The sequence below is a fragment of the Sinohyriopsis cumingii genome, unplaced genomic scaffold, assembly GCF_028554795.1.
Source record: "Sinohyriopsis cumingii isolate HCF-2022 unplaced genomic scaffold, ASM2855479v2 utg002156l, whole genome shotgun sequence".
Lineage (NCBI taxonomy): Eukaryota > Metazoa > Mollusca > Bivalvia > Unionida > Unionidae > Sinohyriopsis > Sinohyriopsis cumingii.
This window is the reverse complement of record NW_028316142.1, coordinates 779297-795351: the sequence shown is the minus strand read 5'-3', so window position 1 is coordinate 795351 and position 16055 is coordinate 779297. Positions and strand designations below refer to the sequence as shown.

General features: G+C 36.5%; 1 protein-coding gene across 1 annotated transcript in view; it reads left to right on the top strand.

Annotated features, from left to right (window-relative positions):
- LOC149770988 (DENN domain-containing protein 10-like) overlaps positions 1-16055 on the top strand; it is a 40114-nt gene that overhangs the window by 10166 nt on the left and 13893 nt on the right. Inside the window, exons 4-6 of the mRNA XM_089948922.1 lie at positions 10478-10595; positions 12094-12234; positions 15852-15919. Coding sequence (XP_089805048.1) covers positions 10478-10595; positions 12094-12234; positions 15852-15919 — 327 coding nt within the window. The remainder of the gene's footprint in view (positions 1-10477; positions 10596-12093; positions 12235-15851; positions 15920-16055) is intronic.

The following is a 16055-nucleotide window of genomic DNA, read 5'->3' as shown; positions in this document are numbered from 1 at the left end:
GATTTAATGGTTTTGTAGGATACTGCTGAGTGTTGTTCAGTGACATAATGCATGTGTTGGTTACTTCCGAGTGTTGTTCATTGAAATTATGCAAGTGTGTGGTACTGCTGAGTGTTGTTCAGTGACATAGTGCAAGTGTACGGTACTGCTTAGTGTTGTTCAGTGAGTTAATATATGTGTAGGGTACTGTCGAGTGTTGTTCAATGATATAAATGTAAGTGTAGGGTACTGCTGAGTGATGTTCATTGATATATATGTAAGTGTAGGGTACTGCTGAGTGATGTTCATTGAGATATATGTAAGTGTAGGGTACTGCTGAGTGTTGTTCAGTGATATAAATGTAAGTGTAGGGTACTGCTGAGTAATGTTCAGTGATATAAAATTAGTGATGTTCAGTGATGTAAATGTAAGTGTAGGGTACTGCTGAGCGATGTTCAGTGATATAAAATTAGTGATGTTCAGTGATATAAATGTAAGTGTAGGGTACTGCTGAGTGTTGTTCAGTGATATAAATGTAAGTGTAGGGTACTGCTGAGTGTTGTTCAGTGATATAAATGTAAGTGTAGGGTACTGCTGAGTGTTGTTCAGTGATATAAATGTAAGTGTAGGGTACTGCTGAGTGTTGTTCAGTGATATAAATGTAAGTGTAGGGTACTGCTGAGTGTTGGTCAGTGATATAAATGTAAGTAGGGTACTGCTGAGTGATGTTCAGTGATATAAATGTAAGTGTAGGGTACTGCTGAGTGATGTTCAGTGCTATAAATGTAAGTGTAGGGTACTGCTGAGTGATGTTCAGTGATATTAATGTAAGTGTAGGGTACTGCTGAGTAATGTTCAGTGATATAAAATTAGTGATGTTCAGTGATGTAAATGTAAGTGTAGGGTACTGCTGAGTGATGTTCAGTGATATAAAATTAGTGATGTTCAGTGATATAAATGTAAGTGTAGGGTACTGCTGAGTGTTGTTCAGTGATATAAATGTAAGTGTAGGGTACTGCTGAGTGTTGTTCAGTGATATAAATGTAAGTGTAGGGTACTGCTGAGTGTTGTTCAGTGATATAAATGTAAGTGTAGGGTACTGCTGAGTGTTGGTCAGTGATATAAATGTAAGTAGGGTACTGCTGAGTGATGTTCAGTGATATAAATGTAAGTGTAGGGTACTGCTGAGTGATGTTCAGTGCTATAAATGTAAGTGTAGGGTACTGCTGAGTGATGTTCAGTGATATTAATGTAAGTGTAGGGTACTGCTGAGTGATGTTCAGTGATATAAATGTAAGTGTAGGGTACTGCTGAGTGATGTTCAGTGATATAAATGTAAGTGTAGGGTACTGCTGAGTGATATTCAGTGATATAAATTTAAGTGTAGGGTACTGCTGAGTGATGTTCAGTGATATAAATGTAAGTGTAGGGTACTGCTGAGTGATGTTCATTGATATAATTCAGGTGAAGGATGTCACTGAATATAGTGTAATGACAGAAGCCATGGTGACTTAGTGGTTAAAATCTCTGGCTTGTGATTGATGCTGGTAAAAAAAAATTATACCATCATATCTGCCTGTGTTGGCTACCATGGTGTGCCATTGAGCAATGCACTTTACTAATTACCTGAGAACTAAATAACCTACCTGTGGTATTGTGCTGTAAAATATCAAGCCAAACCAAATCAAATTGCTGGTGAAATTCTGGCACTTGTAATTCTATACTCTCTTTGGTGTAAATTTTCCTCAACATACTATATTTTGTCCCTAAAGGCAGTAGCTCCGTGTGTTACAGGTCAGTCAAGTCTATTGCCCCCACAGCCTTGATTTGGCTTCATCTTTAATACTTGGATGTTATACATCACATCATAGTAATTTAGTCCAAAATCATCTCTAGAGAAGTAACGTTTACATGTATAAATAATTTGGATTATTTGAACTGCATGTAAACATGACAAAATCAGTAACCTTGTAAACAGACCTGCATGTAGCTGTCATTGATGCTGGAACTACCTGTTTCAATTAAATTATGATTTACACATCTCTGCTTTAGAGGTCTGATTAGAAGATTATTCTGTTACATCATTTCTACATCAAACAAAAAAAATAATATATATACATTTTTTTTAATAGACAAAGGGAAACAACTCTTTCATGTTTGCTCCACCTTCTACCCACTAGGTGGCCACTTGTACCAGGATCTGCCATTTTTTTAACCTTCGCTACCATGTGTCAAAATGTCCTCCTGACAATCTAGTTAAATTCTGTAAAATTTATGTTAATCATCCACATTTCTTTTTCAGTTTACAGTAAGTCAAAATGTTGTTTTACATAGTGGATACATTTTTGAAAAACTGCACCGGTGGCTTAGTGGTTAGAGCATCCGCCTTGGAAGCAGAAGTTCGTGGGTTCGATCCCCGGCCGAGTCATACCAAAGACTTACAAAAATGATACTAACAGCTGCCTCACTTGGCGCTCAGCATTAAGAGGTCAGTGTTAGGACTGGTCAGCCTGGTGTCAGGATAATGTGACTGGGTGGGACATGATGCTACATGTCTGCAACATGATGCCCCAGTGCTAGACATCACTATAAACTGTCACACTGCAGTCATTGTAGCAATATGACTGAAAAATTGTTAAACCTACATTAAATATCCAAATCACACACACACATATTTTTGAAAAAATCCAGTGAATTTTGTTAATATTTTTGCCATCATATTATTGTTCATTATTATTCACATGATTTTAATCAATAACATCCAGTTTTAAACAATAGACTCAGTACTTAATAACTATTATCACATAGCTGGTACACTTTACATGTGGTATGTGCAGTTTAAAACTTTGATATGACACTTTAACATATCACTTTATGTGATTCTTATTAGTCCAAGTCAAAGTCATGCACATTATTCTCATTACGGATTGGCTGCAATTCACCACCTTCTGGAACTTTTTGTTTTTACTATTACTGTCAACATATTGGCTGCCATTTTTCAAATTGATTTGTCCATGGAGAATTGGGAAAAAAGGTCACGTCTGTCTGAATATGGCCAGTTCCCCCACAGGGGCTCATTACACCATGTACAAGCCTAGGACCCTGCTAGTAAGATGTGATGGTTTACAAACAAATATGACCACATCCATGAAGCGGGATGGCTTGCAGTCTTTCACAACATCAGTGAACAAAAATACAAGCCAGACATGAAGATTTGCAACTCGACTTGTATGGGTCAGATGGACAGTCTGTGTTGACCATATGATACCACTTGATGAGATTGAAGAAACATGTCTTCTTTGGTATGCCATTCGGACTGCCAATCGACTGGTTCAACACTATGTATACAATTACAGTGGTCAGGAGTCCGATTGGTGAGCTGTCTGTTTAGACAGACTGCATAAATGGGCAGCCATACCAACCATACTGCACCAGCTGGACACACAGCAAGGCATATGCCATCTTTGGTATGCCATTCCAACTACTGACCAACTGGTCCAGCCATAAGAACAAAATATATGTTTACGTTTGTCATCACGGACTGACAGGCTGGCTGACCAATCGACCACACTGATGATTCCTATGAAATTTCTAGCAAACTTGCATAACTTATGAAGCCATCCAACAAATCCAAATTGGCCACACTGGATTAGCATTCCATAATGCAATCACTACTGATGGCACATTAAAAACCCCAAACAGAAATTGGGTAAAAGATGATGCACACTGATGATACTTTATCATTTCCCATTGATGAAAGTGATGACACGGAAATTCCAGAACATGCTGATCCAACAATGGAACAAATGGACTTTAATTCATGGCAGCAATAGGGGAAATCTATAGGATTTTGTCTCTGTTGGAATGCCATCCTCCACATTCAGTTTATTCCGTATATAAGGTCATTGCCTTGGAAGATATAGATGATGATGATGATGATGAAATTTCATCATACAGAACCTTGACACATTGGTTAAAGATTGCAAAAGTTACCAGGCATCTCTTGGAGCAAGAGCTTCTTTATGGTGAATCAGTGGCTTGTAACTTTCCTACTTCATTGGTAAAATGTCATGTACAGAGATATTTTCTCTATATCTGCCTTGTCTGTATTTTAATAACATGCACAGACAATGTCACATCAAAATTAGGAATGTTGTGTTGACTTCCATCATACTTGACCTTTTTTTTGTATGGCCAAAGAGGATGCTAATGATCATTGCTGTTTTCCTAAGCAGCCCCTCACTTTTCGTTCTCAAATTATCGAGTTAAGAGGCACAAGAGTTGTCCTTAACATTCACTGTGATCTACTATCTCTGCAGGACCCTGTTAGAGAACGTACATGAGAAGGAGCAAAAGTCACAAGAGAATTCGTAGTGGCAGTTCTTGGTCAGTTGGGCACATTTTTGCAGACAGACAGAGAGGGGAGACAGGAACACAGTTTCTTCATCCCCAGGCCTTCTGTCAGTCATCAGTGATACAACATAACTGATGCCCTCTGGTGACACCATAACCGATAACCTCTGGTGACCTACCTGAGACACCAGCTAGTCCTTTTTCATCAGATTTGGACCAACCATTGTCAGAGAATCTCCATATTTCATTGTCTGAACCCCTCCACTTTCATCATCCTACTTTCATGAAGGAACTCCCAAGCAATCCTATGAAGGAAATGTTGTTACATAAAAAAATCTAGTTTTTCTGCTTGTAAAGGGCAGTGTAGATAATACAAAAACTGCAAAACAGGGCTTCTACTCCAGAACATTTTTGGCTATGAAGTCAGATGGCAGTTGCCACCAGCAATAGAGATGCAAGTATGTGATCAGTCTTGGCTTGTCCAATGTGTACTTACATATTACTGATTCATGTGGCCCCAGTCAAAGCCCTTAAAAGTCTTTACCATGAGTTCAGGATTTTTGCCACAGCAATGGTGACACTCTTGCACACCACACCACAGAAACATTTGGTAAGTTTGGTGTTTGGTTCACGACATGAACAACCTTACTTCCCTCATTGTGTGGTGATAAGCAATGCAGAGAAGTTGGACCTTGTCTCTTCTCAACATTTTGTTTTTTTTTGGTTCATGACATGAACAACCTTACTTCCCTCATTGTGTGGTGATAAGCAATGCAGAGAAGTTGGACCTTGTCTCTTCTCAACATTTTGGTCCACCTATTTATGGAACTCTTAAAACCTATCAACTTGGCGTCTTTTTCCCAAACACATCAAAACAAAATTGTTGATGCATTCGAGAAGATGTCAACAAAGACTTTGGAGTTGCACCTTCTAGAAGATGTTACACCAAGTCATATCCCAGTTAAGGAATTCCTCCAAAGAGAAGGTGGGCAGTCTTGGATGATACATTACCATATCATTCGGTTATTATAGTGTTTGGTTTATATCACGAACAGCCACACTTCCTCACTTGCAGTTCAGGGTGGATAATCACTGTAGAGAAGTCTGACCATATCCTTTCTCAACATTTTGGCCATCTAGATATGGAACTTTTCACACATACTAACTTTGCATGTTTCTTCCAAACACATAAGAAGTATGGCTTTTGTTTTGGAGAAAGCATCAAGCAATACATTTTGTGTAGGCAAGGAAGTTTCTTACAGCTCATCAGCCTACTCAGTGTGGAAGTGGACCTGTTACAATGCCAGTTGTTTACTACTGGAATGGCAATGGTTGGTGGCTTATGGATTCTTTTAAGAGAACATTGTTCATATCAGCCTCTTGGAAATGAAAGCAAATCTCAGTGCCTTCCACACATAGGTAGAACATATCCATGGATAAACAATCCTGATAATAATGGACAATTCACATGTGATTACATACCTTTGCTTCATGGTATGGGAACATCTTCATGGGTGCTCCCAGTATTAGGTAGTGTTCGAGTCTGACACATTACCAGCCAACTGAATGTCCTGGCTGGCTCATTATCAAGGGAGGACAGCTGCTTCCTACAGAGTTATCTGTCTGTTGCTTGACATTTTATTTTTTATTTTTCCTTGACCCCAGAAGCATGGGCTGCACCTGCTCTTTTAATCATCTGGGAGGTAAGAATGTGGGCATACACCTTTCCTCCAGGAATTGGCCACTTTCGATGAATTCATCTGGGAAACTTTTGATGATGAGACAAGGATGTCTCACCCATAAGTATAAACAAGTATAAACAATTGTCTCATCTTATGCTAAACTAACATTAGAAGTTCATCCTTTTATTAGAGTAATCACTGGGTGACATAGTAGAGGTAGAATGCTTGTGATTCCCTACTTTATTAGCAATTGAGTTAATATAATTTGGTCATGTAATGTATTTGGTGAAAGATCTTTTTTCTGTAAATTATGTTTTTTTCTGATAATACTGACCTGATTGCATTAGAGATCACCTGATTGCATTAGAGATCAACCCTTCCACTCTCCCCTTCAGTACAATGTGATGTGATGTGATGTGATTTGGATTTTTAATGTAGCTTTAACAATTTTTCAGTCATATCGCTATGATGTCTGCAGTGTGGCAGTTTATAGTGATGTCTAGCACTGGGGCATCATGCCGCAGACATGTAGCATGATGTCCCACCCAGTCACATTATCCTGACACCAGGCCGACCAGTCCTAACACTAACCTCTTAATGCAAAGAGCCAAGCGAGGCAGCTGTTAGTACCATTTTTGTAAGTCTTTGGTATGACTTGGCCGGGGATCGAACCCACGACCTCTCGCTTCTGAGGCGGACGCTCTAACCACTAGGCCACTGGAGCGGTACCCTTCAGTACAAGCATCCTTTGAGGTTTAACTCATGTAAAGAAATAAACTGGCACATATGGGTATAACGGTGGCCACTTCATGGGTAGAAAGGGGAGTTAACCTATAAAAGTTGTTTGTCTTTTGGGGAGGGCTGCATTTGGAGGTAGCAGAAAGTTATCCTAACATAATGTGACAAAGTTATTATCAGATAAGCATAATCAAATTTTAAAAAATTGCTTTCTTAAAAGCATGGATGATTTTAAAATCGAATGTGGCATCACTAGGATAAAGTTAAATGGGTTGTATTTCACATTATATAACATTAAACATTAAGTTGATTTAGTGATACCGGTAATGCTAAAAAAATTTGTTCAGACTACATTATTTACCTTTGGAAAACATCTTCGTTAACAGAACCATTGATGAGTAACATTTTATTGTGGAAAAACAGTTTCAAGTTTGTAAGCCGCTGCAGGTTCTTAGCATCATTGTAGATCGTCATGTGTTCATCTCCAGACAGTACATCTTATTGTAATATCGATTTTCATCATGTGCAAATATGTAACAGTTTGAACAGAATACAGGATGCACACTGACAATGGATTTCATATAAACATTTGTCATCTCTAAGTCAGATGTGCAGATTACTGGAAACATGAGTATTCCATGTATAATTAGGTCATGATGGGGGGTATTTGTGTTCCATATATACTTAAGTCTTGATGGGGCTGTATTTGTTTCATATATACTTAGGTCATGATGAGGGGATATTTGTGTTCCATTTATACTTAGGTCATGATGGGGAGGGGTATTTGTGTTCCATATATACTTAGGTCATGATAGTGGGTATTTGTGTTCCATATATATTTAGGTCATGATGGGAGGGTATTTGTGTTCCATACATACTTTGGTCATGATGTGGAGGTATTTGTGTTCCATATATACGTAGGTCACGATGTGGGGGTATTAGTGTTCCATATATATTTAGGTCATGATGGGGGGTATTTGTGTTTCATATATACTTATGTCATGATGGGGGGTATTTGTTTTCCATACATACTTTGGTCATGATTTGGGGGTATTTGTGTTCCATATATGCTTAGGTCATGATGTGGGGGTATTTGTGTTCCATATATATTTAGGTCATGATGAGGGGGTATTTGTGTTCCATATACACTTAGGTCATGATGTGGGGATATTTGTGTTCCATATATACTTACGTCATGATGTGGGGGTATTTGTGTTCCATATATGCTTTGGTCATGATTTGGGGGTATTTGTGTTCCATATTTACTTAGGTCATGATGGGGAGGGGTATTTGTGTTCCATATATACTTAGGTCATGATAGTGGGTATTTGTGTTCCATATATGCTTAGGTCATGATTTGGGGTATTTGTGTTCCATATATGCTTAGGTCATGATTTGGGGGTATTTATGTTCCATATATATTTAGGTCATGATAGTGGGTATTTATGTTCCATATATATTTAGGTCATGATGTGGGGGTATTTGTGTTCCATATATACCTAGGTCATGATGAGGCGGTATTTGTGTTACATACATACTTAGGTCATGATGTGGGGGTATTTGTGTTCCATATATACCTAGGTCATGATGAGGTGGTATTTGTGTTACATACATACTTAGGTCATGATGTGGGGGTATTTGTGTTCCATATATACCTAGGTCATGATGAGGCAGTATTTGTGTTACATACATACTTAGGTCATGATGGGGGGTATTTGTGTTCCATATATACCTAGGTCATGATGAGGCGGTATTTGTGTTACATACATACTTAGGTCATGATGTGGGGGTATTTGTGTTCCATATATACTTAGGTCACGATAGTGTGTATTTGTGTTCCATATATACTTAGGTCATGATGCGGGGATATTTGTGTTCCATATATGCTTATGTCATCATGGGGGGTATTTGTGTTCCGTATCTACTTAGGTCATGATGTGAGGGTATTTGTGTTCCATATATACTTAGGTCATGATGCAGGGGTATTTGTGTTCCATATATACTTAGGTCATGAAGTGGGGATATTCGTGTTCCATATATGCTTAGGTCATGATGTTGGGGTATTTGTTTTCCATATCTACTTAGGTCATGATGTGGGGGTGGTATTTGTGTTCCATATATACATAGGTCATGATGTGGGGGTATTTGTGTTCTGTGCATGCTTAGGTCATGATGGGGGGGGTATTTGTGTTCCATACATACTTAGGTCGTGATGTGGGGGTATTTGTGTTCCATACGTACTTAGGTCATGATGTGGGGGTATTTGTGTTTTATGCATGCTTAGGTCATGTTGGGGGGAGGGGTATTTGTGTTCCATACATACTTAGGTCATGATGGGGGGTATTTGTGTTCCATACATACTTAGGTCATGATGTGGGGGTATTTGTGTTCCATATATAGATAGGTCATGATGTGGGGGTATTTGTGTTCCATATATAGATAGGTCATGATGGGGGGTATTTGTGTTCCATACATACTTAGGTCATGATGTGGGGGTATTTGTGTTCCATATATAGATAGGTCATGATGTGGGGGTATTTGTGTTCCATATATAGATAGGTCATGATGTGGGGGTATTTGTGTTCCATATATAGATAGGTCATGATGTGGGGGTATTTGTGTTCCATATATAGATAGGTCATGATGTGGGGGTATTTGTGTTCCATACATACTTAGGTCATGATGTGGGGGTATTTGTGTTCCATATATAGATAGGTCATGATGTGGGGGTATTTGTGTACCATATATACCTAGGTCATGATATGGGGGTATTTGTGTTCTGTGCATGCTTAGGTCATAATGGGTGGGGGGGGGGTATTTGTGTTCCATACATACTTAGGTCATGATGTGGGGGTGTTTGTGTTCCATACGTACTTAGGTCATGATGTGGGGGTATTTGTGTTCCATATATACTTAGATGATGATGTGGGTTATTTGTGTTCCATATATACTTAAGTCATGATGGGGGGTATTTGTATTCTGTATATACTTAGGTGATGATGTGTGGATATTTTTGTGTTCCATTTACACTTAAGTCATGATGGGGGGTATTTGTGTTTCATATCTCCTTAGGTCATCTTTTTATATTGGTTAGATGTAAAGTACTTAAAAGCTGTTTTCCTGATTTGTGACTACAGTCAAGCCTGTCAAAAGTGATTACTCATGGATAAGACAAAACTAGCTGTTGTACACAGGTGACCACTGTACCCAGCTTCATCCTTAAAAAATTATTTTTTATCAAATACCAAGCACTGAATATTGTTCTTGTTGATATTATTATTATTGTTGTTGTTGTTATTATTATGATTTTTGTTGTTGTTTTTACTATTATTATTGTTGTTGTTATTGTTGCTTTATTGGCACTATACAACAAAATCATAATTGCAGGTATATGTTGTTCTCTGTCAAATTCATGTTCCACACAATATTACATTACTTCAGTCCATCTGTGATTTAAAAATATATACTGATCTTTGTTTGTTTTGGCTGTAAAGCAATATCTAAATTAGTCCATTGCTCAACCTGCCAAGATCGAATACAGCCAGCTTATGTGAGAAACGTTTGATGAACAAAAAAATCCAAAGAAGCCATATATGGTTATTTGTTGCGACCTGAGAACTGAAACTTTACCTGCCTTCACAGACACATTTATATTTATTCTTAATACAATTTTTTCTTCCTTGAGATATTAAATGTTACTTCTAATAAGACTTTTGTTTTGCCAGGCATTATAGAGACGTTTGGAGTAGAAACAATCCGGTTATATACTGCCCTCCTTCTAAAGAAAAGGATAGTGATTTATTATCCCACTCATTCCTTACAAGAGTTACTGACTTTTACGAGGTGAGATGATTTGTACCTTTTTCACTAGCTTGTGGTCCAAATTATGATCAGGAATAGTATAATGTGCTGTCCTGCAGCCTGGAACGAGTTAAGCATTTTGTTGGTCAGGTTAAATGTTGTCACTTTCCCAGAATTTATATAGATTATGAAGCTATTTCCATGCTGTGTAAAGTAAATTTTGCCATGAGGGTTAGTACATAGGTCATTTTTTTATTTCCTCAGCCCTGACATATTTTTACATCATTATCTTTTCCACATATAATTCTGACATCAAATTTAATGATTTTGTTTCACTTTGAAAAATTATTAAGTGCAATATTTTGGCAGATGAAGTTGTCTTGCAAAATTGACCCTCCCCCAAATATGCTTGTGAACATTTATTACGTTTCTTTAAGGGCTTAAGTCTTTGCTTATAATTGTTTTAAAAATTAGCAAACATATCAAAAGGAACCAGTCATACATTTTAACAATCATCTAAAATACACTCAAAACATATCACAGACAAATTTCTTAGGTTTCATAAAATATTCTTGTTGGGTGAAAATCTATTGTATAATTTTCTGAACAAAAAACTCATTAAATGAGCAGTTTGAGAGAAAACCAGTCAAGTATTGAAGAATTGCTCCAAAAATGAAGCAGCAGCAAGTCTGATCCCCAAAATGGCATGCTACATTTAATAAACAGGTATACATTTTTTCTACTGGAACTTAAAATGGCAAAATGTCAGGTACATTTATTAACTAAGTACAAACCATGTCTTCTATTTTGTTATAACTTGATATACCTCCTCTGAACGATGTTATATTAAATTTCACAAAACTTTCCCACAATGATAATTTTCAGGAAGAACTGTAAAGCAGGAGCCATTTAAATTTCAGGCTTATCGATATAAATATATATGTGCTTTTCAGTCTATCTATCTACAGTGTATCTTTATATCTGTCCATCAGTCTTTCTTTCTCTTTGTCTTTATATCCCTGATGTGTGCTACATATACATAGATTTTTAAGAAATATCAAATTAGAGGTTAAATTTCAAAATTATGTCATGTCCAACCTATGTCAGAAATACAAGATTGACTTTTTATTAAATTAAATTTTAACTAAGCTTTTAGTTAAATATTTAGCATTAGTATTTTTTTGTTTTTCCAGCATTTAATTTGTTTCCCTCTTTGTTAATTTTTAGATTTATCAAAGTTATGGTCATTTTAGCTAAATGTGATGACTAATGTAATCATCATATGGGTTATTCAATTTGTGATACTATTTGCCATTTTTCCTGGCGTGACATTTTTTTGGTAATGTTTGAGTTTGCTACATACCACAGATCTAAAAATGTAGCAAACCTTAATCCTTCATTGGAAACAAAAGGACTAGACTGTGTCCCAAATCCATGAAGTTAGGTACCGGTATGGGCAAAAAAGTCATTTTTTGAAAACCATGAAAATTGATGTTCTCATATATTAACACATATTTTTTGTTCTTACATTCTTTCCTAGATCTCTTCCTGCACTGGTGTGGCATCGCCAGAACTGGGACATAGTGTACTCATATATGGAACTGAATGATACTGGGATAGATCAACTTCGGTCTTGTAATACCTACGTTGCTGGCTTTACTGATGCTACTGTGGAAAGCAGGTTGTTGTTTAAATATTGACTAATCTATTGCTTTATTGTAAATTAACACTACCAGTTGAAAGGACATGTGAAAATGACTAAAAGTAATAGAAGTTACTGAATTTATCCCTGAGCTTTAGCAGTAAATGTGGGAAGATTATGATATCCTCCAAATGTCTTACTGTCCATTACCATATCTCTCCTAAAATGTGTGGAAATCCATAAAACTTGTAGTAATCTTGTGCATAATTCATAATACACCATAATTGTTTGGAAGGATGTGGGTCTGAGGTCACATGCACAATACTGTCAAACACAGCAACTTGTACATAAAGTTGTTCATCAGCCGAGTTTTTTATGACCCTTGGGTCACAGTCCTGCTGCATCAGTAAGGACAGAATGGGAAAGGAGGTGGAGGTTGGGTGGAGTGCAGGATTGAATGGGGAGGAGGAATATGTAACAACAGCATATTGATTCCCCATAGTGAGTTTTGAAAAGAGTTCTCATCGTAAGTTTGATTTTGAATGACAGCTGATGTACCTTATTAATATCAAATAACTTGTACCAGCCCACAAGTTAGAATAATTTAAAGCTTGCAGTGAGTGCTCTGCTGTGTGGTGTCATAGATTGTATTTCTAGTGAACTAATTTTAGGTCTATTTGTTATCAACTTCCCATGATCTTCGATTACACAATGAAGTTGTGATATTATGTGGGTAGATGTCATAATGGAATGTGTAATTTTCAGATCTACTTGTTACAGACTAGAAGAGCTTATGGGATGGTCATTCATCCATTGTCCATGTGTCTGTTTGCACAATTTTGTTATTGGTAATCCTAAAATGTCTGGAGGATTGCCATGAAACTTTACACATAAACTCAATGGTCTGGTTGTTCCAGAATGAAAATGGTATCACTCATATCCAGTACAGAAATCTTGAAAAACTTTTTATTACTACTTCTCCTGAATGAATGGTCATATCAAGATATAATTTTCAGTAAAAGTCTTCTTATGATGTCTGTCACTTCTTCTCCTAAATGGAAAGTTGTATTGAGATGATGTTTTCACCAGAAGATTTCTCATGAAGGTACTAAATGAAAATGGTGTCAGTCTGGTGTCTAATATGGCTGCCACAGTGTCCAGATCGAAAGGCATGTTATCACTACTTTTCCTGAATAAATACCGATATCAGGATGGGGCTTTCACAAAAAGACCTCTCATAATGTTGATAATAAATTAAAATGGTGCCGATCTGACATCTAGAATATGACCATCTTGAAAATAATGTTTTTACTATTTTTAAACAGAAAATCATTTTGATATGGGCTTTTCATCACCATTCTTATGGTGTCTGGTTGGTCTTTAATGAATATGACTAGTCTGCAATATGTCCAACATGGTGGCCATCTTGAAACTATTGTTATCTCTACTCCTCCCAAATGGATGATAAATCAACACAGGGTTTTCTCACTTGACTTCTTATGATACCGGGTTGGTCCTAATAAAAATGGTGACACAACCAATAAGGCTGCCATAAAAACTGTTTTAAAAATCTTGTTATCACTACTCCCTCTGAATGGATGATCACTCTGACATGGTGTATTCACTATAACACTTCTAATTATGTCAGCTTTGTCCTAAATGAAAATGGTGCCAAGCTGACGTCCATAAAGTACACCACAGCAGATAATTTGTAAATCTTGTTATTGCTGAAGGATATTAGTGCTGGTTTCAATACTCAGCATTTAAGGAAGAAATTATTTTATCTTGGAAATTTTGTTTGTCTTGTAGAGCATCAGTCCCTTCGAGGGACTCATGTTGTGATGTAAGAATCTCTCAGTTGATGAATGTTAATGTTATGCAATATATTTTTGAGACAGATGTGGCACATTGTAAGCTGAATGTAGAAGCCTTTTCATGTATTTAAGCGAGATACATTGTTGAAGACAATTACCATATTTACTGTATATTTTTGGACACAGTATTTCTTGTGACACCATAAGTTAATTTTTAAAGTAATTTTTTTTATGCACTGTATGTTCTGGGACACATAGGTTGTTTTTTTAGTCGTAAGTTGTGTGACATCTTTGAAATCATTTAAAAATACATGTTAGAAAATAACTTAAACTTTATTAAAAAATATTGAACAGTGTACTTGAGATAAATTCTTTAATCAAGTGCAGCATCACTTCATTAATCCAAACTGTTTTCAGCACACCTGTAGTCCATTGTGTTCAAACATGAAAATGAGGAATAAATGATAATAATACAAAGTTAGTTTCTTCTATTTTATTATCATATAAGCATTTTATTTATCTCTTTTAGTGTAACATGCAGTGTGTTGAGGTAGGGGTGCAAATTCAACTCAGTCATTTTTTATCTTTATTCTTGGGACATGTAACCTGGGTAAAAAAAAGTTCCAACATACCTTCTGGGACAGGAACAAATTATTTAATTTTATTGTGTCCCAAGATATATGGTAAATGTGGTAGGAATTTAGCAAGCTGAATATGTAGTAAGCAATTTTATTTTTTTAATTGGGTTATTGATGTGAACATATTATATATGTAATGAGCTAAATGTAAAAGCATTCTGATTTGTTTAACTAAGATGGAATAACCAAACTCAGTATTTATGGTACAAGTCACATGGGTCATGTATGTGTATTTACTCATTTTAAATCAAATATAAATTGTACTTTAAAAAATTTAACACTAATTTTCATTAAAAAGTCTATTCAATCCTGATTATTGAATGCTCTGCGCCTTGACTGTCATCAAAAAACTTCCAGATGAAAATGATTCATTGCTATGGACTTTTACAATGGTGGCCATGTACTAAACTTGGTTCAAAATAAAAGCGGGTCACGTGGAATCATCACAATCGAGGGTAGTACGATTTGTTTATCAACATGCATTGCTTTCAAAGCGCATGACATTCAATCCGGATTGTACTGGATCACACCTTTAGGTTCATTTCGTCCAGAGCTGTGTCTTAGTACTTTAACATTGATTTTGCCATATGTACCAAATGAGGCATCTAAATAATGACCTTCCAAAGAAATATGGATTAATACGAATCCAAAGGAAGTGAATACTTGCCACTTGAAGGTCTGTGGAATAATATTCAAAAAATTGACACCTATTACTGAAATAATCAGCATTGAATGTCTACATGACCCATGTGACTTGTACTATAAACATGAATTAGTCATGCCTTTCCTTGATATAGACAATTGTTGTTGTTGTTGTAGGGTTTAACACCATTTTTCAGCACACGATAGGCTATACATGGCAGCCAGTAATAATGGTGGAGGAAGAACCCGGGAAATCCCCGGAAAGAACCACCGACCCACGAGAAGCTACTGGCAAGCTTTCTCACTTCAGACCACTCGGCCACTCGGGGCCCCTGATATAGACAATGTTTTCAAGTTTGTGGTTGCATTATTATTTTTATGCACACTGTCAGATGGATTTTATAAACTAGATTTTCCATACTTAAACTTTGTATAGTGATTTTTGGAACAGATTTACATGTCTATCTTTACAATCATTATTCATATTAAATTTGTATATATTACTTTGTATCTACACTGTATATCTATTATGTCAGCAAACAAAGATTGTTATTTTTTTTAGGGAAGACCTGTATGATTTATTTGTAAATGGGTCAGCAGTACAAATCAGTGTGGCTTCCCATGCCAAAGGTAATATCACATCTCCATAAATTAACTCTATCAAGTTTATGAAAATATAAATTGGAAGTGGCATTTATGTCACAGATTTAAAACAGTAGCAGGAAACTAGTAGTGCTTAATATTAGAATTTTGCATTAGTTTGTAA